The 7781-nt window shown below is 39.6% G+C and overlaps 2 protein-coding genes across 2 annotated transcripts in view; both read right to left on the bottom strand.

Moving 5' to 3' along the window:
- Window positions 1–5547, bottom strand: part of LOC118477120 (protein-serine O-palmitoleoyltransferase porcupine-like) — a 14049-nt gene extending 8502 nt beyond the window's left edge. The window contains exons 1-7 of the mRNA XM_035973266.1: window positions 5526–5547; window positions 4722–4832; window positions 3597–3784; window positions 3048–3154; window positions 1697–1819; window positions 1251–1345; window positions 364–465 (exon numbers count right to left, since the gene is read on the bottom strand). Coding sequence (XP_035829159.1) covers window positions 364–465; window positions 1251–1345; window positions 1697–1819; window positions 3048–3154; window positions 3597–3784; window positions 4722–4832; window positions 5526–5547 — 748 coding nt within the window. The remainder of the gene's footprint in view (window positions 1–363; window positions 466–1250; window positions 1346–1696; window positions 1820–3047; window positions 3155–3596; window positions 3785–4721; window positions 4833–5525) is intronic.
- LOC101859529 overlaps window positions 5126–7781 on the bottom strand; it is a 7294-nt gene continuing 4638 nt past the window's right edge. The window contains exons 3-4 of the mRNA XM_013089947.2: window positions 7477–7631; window positions 5126–5894 (exon numbers count right to left, since the gene is read on the bottom strand). Coding sequence (XP_012945401.2) covers window positions 5626–5894; window positions 7477–7631 — 424 coding nt within the window. The 3' untranslated portion in view covers window positions 5126–5625. The remainder of the gene's footprint in view (window positions 5895–7476; window positions 7632–7781) is intronic.

Here is a 7781-nt window from a genome sequence, read left to right as displayed (position 1 = left end):
AGAGAAATTTGTCTATTATATCAGGTAATGTGAATGAAAAAAAAAAATGTTAGTTTAACAGAATTGGAATATAAACAAGTATCTGTATCTCTAAAGTAGACTTAAAACAGCCAGTTCATTCAAAGGGGGAATTACATTTCAAAACATCAAATATGGCGAAAAGCAAAAAAAAAAAAAAATTTTTTTAATCCCGAACTTTTTGCATCTCGTGAAAATGTGTGTGCCGAGACTTAGAACGTTCTGTTCATATTGTCTAGCATAAGAAGCCAAACAAAATCCATAAAATTTCAGAATCCGGGTTGAAACGAAAAATAGGAAACTCTGTTCTAGACTATCATAAAATATCAACTGACTAAAATGTACATGTATGACGTAACTGTGAACTCACATGCAAGAGAGAGCTGGCAGCGTACGTCATTATCACAGCTAAGAAAGTGCCATATGGACGGACGGGTTTGAACACATCTGAAAGTGGGGAAAAAAAAGGTAAATCATAGACATAATGACCATATCCTGGGAGATGTACATGATGGAACCCCCTTCTTCTTTTTTTTTCGTAAGGTTTGTTTTGTTTTAGTAGACGGTTTTACGACGCTCGCAACTGCATAAGGTCATATGAGCACCAGAAGATTAGAGCTGTTACAAGAGAGCAACAAACATAAAAAAGAAGAAGGGGAGATAAGGACGATAGATGTTTGATAGGAAAGAAGGAGCAAACCACACCAGAGCACCCGCCCACCACCCACTCGTAAGGTTCTTCTGCCCTCGCAACTGCATACAGTCATATGAGAGCCAAGGGGTGGATGTCTACAGTGACGTCCAAACGGGGAATCAGGCTTACTCTGCTCACCTCTCAAGCCTCAACTGCATACAGTCATATGAGAGCCAAGGGGTAGATGTCTACAGTGACGTCCAAACGGGGAATCAGGCTTACTCTGCTCAACCCTCTAGCCTCAACAGCACAAAGTCTCTTTCAACTATCAAGGCACCCCGAAAATAGAAGTTCACTAGAGAGTGACAAACATACAAAACAAGTAGAGGAAATGACGATAGTAAGGATGAGGAAAGAAAAAGGAGGTGGTAGTTCCTCCTATGATGTTGCTCTCGCACAGTATGAACATGACACAGATAAATCAGCCTATTTACAGTTTTACTGAGCATAAGAACATGTTAATATGTCCCCTTTGGGAATGGCCTAAAGACACTTCAGTCAGAAACACTGCCCTAGCAGGGGGGTGTGTGTTACATACATGTCTTCAGCCAGGAGTGCATGGGCAGGTTCCAGTTGGTGACCACCTCCACCAGCGACCTCGGGACCTCAATATGCTGAGGCTTTGCCACACTCCTGGGGAGGTTGAAACAAGCAAACTCTGGTTGTACACAAAAAGTAAAAGCAAAGATTGTTCTAAACGAGTCCAAAAATATGATCATAAACGCTAAGGACGACATCAGCAATAAGAAAGTAGTCTAACACACCCATAGCGAAATCGGCAGAATGCATGAATTTCTCAACATACAAGATCTACATATGAGGAAAAGACACGTAAGAAAAATTTTTGTGACCTAAAAATCGGTCCCTCATGTACGTGTTTCGCTATATGTACATTCTAGACCATGCATGAACAATAGAGGAACTTTTCACTAGACAGTGTGGTGCTAACAAACAATCTTTCTGGAAGTTTCCACGTGAACGTACCACTGTAGCTGAGACCCCCCATCGGGGCTGATGCCGCTCAGCGACGACGTCGCATCGGAGAGAAAACTGATGAAGTAATGGCTGAACCGGAACGACTGGGCGTCTCTGTAAGCCAGGAACCACCTGGTGAGGGTGAGTTTAGCTGTAGTAAAGAGTTTTACGGCACTTGCAACACAATAAGGTCACATAATTACAAAGGGATAGATGTGTTGCAAGAGAGGAGAGTATCATACATAAAAAAGGAGGAGAGATAAGGACGATAGATGTTTGATAGGAAAGGAGGAGGAGAGATAAAGACGATAGATGTTTGATAGGAAAGGAGGAGCAAACCACACCAGAGCACCTGCCAACAACGGAAAATACCCTCCTAAAAAAAATTCGAAAGCATGAAGCGTTTCCACAACGAGTACATGGCACATAACACACTGTTACGATGATTGGACAATGCAAGCAATAAATCGTACAAGCAGACTTCTGTGATATGATATTCATACTATCTACCGTTGAGACAAAGCCAACGACGATGGAGTTTCTCGAAGGGGTTTAAACAAATAACTCACATAAATATCGGGACTAAAGAGAGAAAAGTAGAAAGAAAAAAAAACCATTGCAAAAACATTCATTGGAAAATGCCGCCAAGTCCATCAGAATGTCCCATAACTTTCAAGTTTTAACTACCAGTTTTTCCCAGCTCTTAAAAAGTAGGTAAAATTTGAAATTGGCAGTCTGTTTGAAAGGTAATGAATAATATAGCCATGTTGAAACAGACAAAAAGGCTAATGTCGATGAAACAGAAGAGAACAGCCAAAGGTACACTTTTATTTCATGACCACTGAGGCCTAAGAATACGTGAAAAGAGAGGACTTGTCATATATTTGTAATGTGACTAGCGTGGTTCAAATCCTAATGTCCTAACAGGAAAAAAAAATGGCACCAAAAAACAAAATGTTAGGTCGCTATGTTGGTGAGCAAATCTGTCATTCCAAGTCAAAGTGACGTATCCAACATAAATCAAGTTTTTCTTATTTCATTGGTCTGCTATCCGAGTATTGCCCATATTCTTCTTGGGCTAGAGGCAGGACGAAACAGAACTTTATTCAATTACATGGCATTTGACAGAAGGGCGAGAGCCCAGATGTTGCTGGATCGATAACAACAACAACAACAACTACATTCAACACAGTTGTTTTCAAAGAGGTAAAACTATGTAAGTGACCGATATCAGTAGGCTACTATGTATCAAAGAGCTTTCACGTTTTTCTCAAAATCATAGAATGTGCAGTTATGTCGCTCTGCCTTTCGATGTGAGAAAACCTCAAACATAGTACAATGTTACAGGGGCCATCCGTACTTGTTCACACTATCCAGGATGAGCCAGTGAGTGAAGCAGTTGGAGTAGACCAAACAGAACACAGACAGGCCCGTCGTAGACAACACTTGGGCAGCCCACACCATACTCTGGGAACATAAACAAACAAAGAGATGCTGAAATCATTCTAAAACAACTGAAGCATTCACAATCACAAATACAGTAAAACAAAGAAAACTAATTCATAACATAAAGATTTACTTCAGGGAAATGTCAACTCGGGCAGAAATATACAATACGAAAAAAAAAAAATGAATTTTCTTATGAAAAACAACATCATGGGTCTTTAAAAAATACTTCTGATGTAAAGATTACATTCTTTGTCTTGCATATCTAAGACATGCATTCCACTCCCATCTGAGGCAATAATTTCTTTGTTTACTTTTGGGGGGGTGTCAAATGTACAACATCCCCCTCCCAATCGCTTTTCGTTTTAATCCCCCTCCCAATCGCTTTTCGTTTTAATCCCCCTCCCAATCGCTTTTCGTTTTAATCCCAACATACACACACATTTTTTTCAAACCCACTCACCATTGGATTGGCCTCAGCATCAAGAAGTTTGTAGTACTGCTCATACGTGATCCAGGGCCCAAAGATGACGGTGCCCACATTGAAGCAGTAGCCCATGTACTCAAATATATTGGGCAGGTCAGCCACGGTGCCTTTCCCTACATCATAGCCCAGAGAGATGATCTTCATGGACAGAAGAATCTGGGCCCCTGGGTTGAGGACAAACAACCAACAAAAAAGTCATTACCCTATCCGTACATCACGTGTTACTATCGTATCCATACGACGTGGGGAACTCTGTGCCATCACTTAACCCTATCCGTACAACACGTGTTACTATCGTATCCATACGACGTGGGGAACTCTGTGCCATCACTTAACCCTATCCGTACAACACGTGTTACTATCGTATCCATACGACGTGGGGAACTCTGTGCCATCACTTAACCCTATCCGTACAACACGTGTTACTATCGTATCCATACGACGTGGGGAACTCTGTGCCACCACTTAACAAAGAGGAAATTTACACATTAATCCAATCCGTACGCTCTGCATAGCAGTCTGTCAAAATTATTTTTTGAGAAATACACAAAGTTTCAAAGAGACCTTCGTACTAGAAGCATTCTAAAATGTGAAGAATACAACCCCTGGGGTACAAAATGACCCCAAGTATACAGATAGGGTTAAGATCAGTACTCAGTAAGGTCAGTACTACACAGTAATTATAACTAGCTTCCAAACAGTTTTCCTTGGGGGGGGTGGGGGGGGGCTGTTTTTTCTTTTTCTTGACGCACAACAGTTACTTCCTTAGTTGACACCTTACCTTTGTACCTTACAAATATCTGGCACCAAATTGCGACATCGGAAAAAAATAAAAGGTGCCACACAGCACAGAGGAGACATCAACTAGAAAAAAAAAAGCTCAAAATGAATGTGCCACTTCAGATGTAAAGGGTTGGCTTTGAGGCAAAGGAACCAGGGGTATGGGAAGAAGAGGAATAAGAAGTCAAACCGAGACGCAGTTTATAAAAAAAACGGCACCATAAAAGTAGTAGTATCTATAAAAAAAATTTTTATCAAGAGCATAAATATAAAAAATTAACACACTTAAAATAAACTGTGTTCAAAACATTTTCAACTCACCTCTTACTTTATGCCAAGTCGCTGGATCAGCCATAAATAATTCACTGAGAAGCAAATGAAAAAGAAAAATTACAGTTGACTCTCCAAAAAAGCCCCCAACAGAACAAAAATCTACAAAACAAGGAAGGAAACAAATGTTACCAAAGACAGAAAACTCACATCAGAGACATTACAGGGGGTGTTTTGCTCTTTGGCTCTGGGTCTGTGCAGATGGTTGTACAAGGCATTCCTCGCATGGAAAATATGACGGACTAAATCTGCTTTAATTTAATGTTGCCACGTATGGTAAATCTCTGACTACCGATTTTAATGATATGAAAATGAAAGACAGCATAGTAGATTTTACAATCACCTGAACAATCACCTGAACAAGCAACTGTGATTTATCAGTGGACTGCTCTTCTACCGTCTTGTGATCATTATACTGGGTTTTTAAAAATTTCCTATGTATTTTCCCAAAGAAATGGTATCCACAAGTTGAGACCTCTCATTCAAGAGCAAAGAAATTGAAATTTAAAAGTCTGTTTACAGTCATGTAATGAGACAAAAGGAAAACTCATACCAACTTACAAGAGCAGAGAAATTCAAATTTAAATGTCTGTGTTCAGTCAAGCAATGAGACAAAATGAAAACTCATACCAACTCACAAGAGTAGAGAAACTGAAATGTATAAGCTGTAGAGTGAAGGAAATGACATCAACACAACCTTCTTTATCGTAAGACAAAATTGTAAAGAAGGAATAGAATGAAAAAGACAACACACTTACAACAGTGAGCGATGACTCACTCCCCAGCGATACCAACTTTGCGGCCAGCCCAATCTCATTGTGTGTGTGCGTCCATATGCGTACATATGTGTGTGTGTGTGCGCGCGCGCGTGCGTAAGCCAGTATGTATGCTGTCGCTACAATGCCTTTTTTAAACTATTGCAATGAGACAAAGCAAAAAACTCGTACCAGCTGACAGCAAAGACGACCACAAAGACAGCACCGGCCAGCCCTGACCACTCGCGGCCCCAGATGCAGACCAGGACAAAAATCTGGTAGCTGAGAGCACAAGCGACCACAAGGTACAGCAAACTCATTTGGAAGAAAGAGTTGAGAGCCATGACGCCGAAGATGGCACTTCCAAGGTGAATTAGCCAGTGTGGGGAACCAGTTTCTTTGCTGCTTCCTGAAAAATAGATAGGCTAACATTATTAAAAAGTAGATGAACTATTCATTCAAAATTTAACACAATATAAATATAAGTCAAAAACTAAACTACTTTTGCATATTTTAATTTAAAGGCATGACACTGAAATAAAGCTGGCAATTAAACAGACAAAAAAAAATATATGTGTAAAAGTAAGAAACCTCACACTTCATTTTCTAAAGACCACTTCTTTTTTATGGGAAAAAATTATTTTTTTAAAATAATAAATTATGGGACGTTGACTTGTGTTGTAATCAAATCAGACCATGTGCAAAGACTTAGAGTGTAGGGAAATACAAATGATCAGGAAACATGTTACAACAGAACACTTCACACAAACATTATGTAAAAGGACTTTGGAAACAGAGCAACGAAAGGAACAGGAAAAATTTGTTATAATGTACACTATCGCGTAAATCATTTCTGTGACAATACAATTTTTCTTCCATCCAGCCCTGTAATATAATATAGTAAAGGGATAAGAATTAAGAAGCAAAGCCCAGATTCAACACAATCCAGCAGAGAATATGATCATCTTACAATGATAACTGGATTACCATACATCTACATCATTTGCTCAACAATAAATGTGAGGCAGCGTGGTGGAATCAGGCTCTCGTCAATTTTTGGGCGTGTAGACTTATTGGTATCATCTTAAAGCTTGTTCACTTGTCTTTATTTGGATGAAAAAAATACCCATTTATCTTGAATACAAGTCGAGATATTTGCAAATAAAGGAGGTGAGGGCCACCTGTTTTCAGAGGTGAAATTAGTGAGAAAATGGCCGCCAAAGATTAGTTATTTCTTTAGCTTAAGAGTATGTGTTAACTGAAAATTGACATTTTTTTACCTTTAATCAACGTTTTTCAGAAAAATCCACACAGAAATGAGTTCTTAAATGGGCATGAAAGGTGTTGAGCCAAAAATCATTTTTTAAATAAAAATTCACAAACATGCGGAAAAATGCAAGTTTCTTCACTTTGATTATTTTGACGATAGCCTGATTCCACCACGCTGCCTCACAAATATTAATGGCACAGAGCATGCTATACAGTGTAGCTATAAATGCATATGAAGACTACAGGGGGGAAAACGACTGAAGTCACAAACTGAAAATCATAAGGGTACCATTTTTTAACATTTGTTGACTCATAACTGTATTTCTGTTCAACTGTTGGTTGATTATTGTTAGATTTCTCATTCAACAACACTTAACAATAAACCACCAGTCAAATAAATATGAAGGTATGAGTACACAAGCTTTTTGGAGAAGAGTCAAGGAAATGGATGTACAGAAAAATGGGAAGACGTGGAGTGACATCAAGCGACTAGCCCAGGGTAGGGAAAGGTGGAAAGTGTTTGTCCGTGGCCTATATCCTGACCCAGGGTGAGAAAGGCAATGATGATGACACAAGCTTTTAAAATTGGCACCCTCACAATTTCCAGTTTGTGACTACAGTCGTTTTCCCCTGTGCGCTTCATATATTTATTGCTATCTTTTTTTTTTATCCACATAACTCCAAACTGCTGTGCAAAGATCGCACAGAAAAGGAGTACCCACCGACATGAGCCAGACGATTCAACAAACGAAACGTCAAACACAAGACAAACAGTGGAAGCAGGGTCTGGAGAGCTTGGCCGAGGGTGGGGGTCAGGCAGTTCTCTATCATTTCGCTGACAGGGATCCGAGAGTATTCCAAGGGAGAATGATCCACGCTGAGGGAGAAAACACAGTCAAGGAATGTCATGCCATATCGCAGTGTACTACAATCAACAATGTTAGGCTATACCGCAGTGTACTACAATCAACAATGTTAGGCAATACCGCAGTGTACTACTACTACAATCAACAATTTTAGGCTATAC

The sequence above is a fragment of the Aplysia californica genome, unplaced genomic scaffold (assembly GCF_000002075.1).
Source record: "Aplysia californica isolate F4 #8 unplaced genomic scaffold, AplCal3.0 scaffold01087, whole genome shotgun sequence".
NCBI lineage: Eukaryota > Metazoa > Mollusca > Gastropoda > Aplysiida > Aplysiidae > Aplysia > Aplysia californica.
The sequence above is the reverse complement of the archived record's forward strand: the minus strand, read 5'-3'. Positions and strand labels throughout refer to the sequence as shown.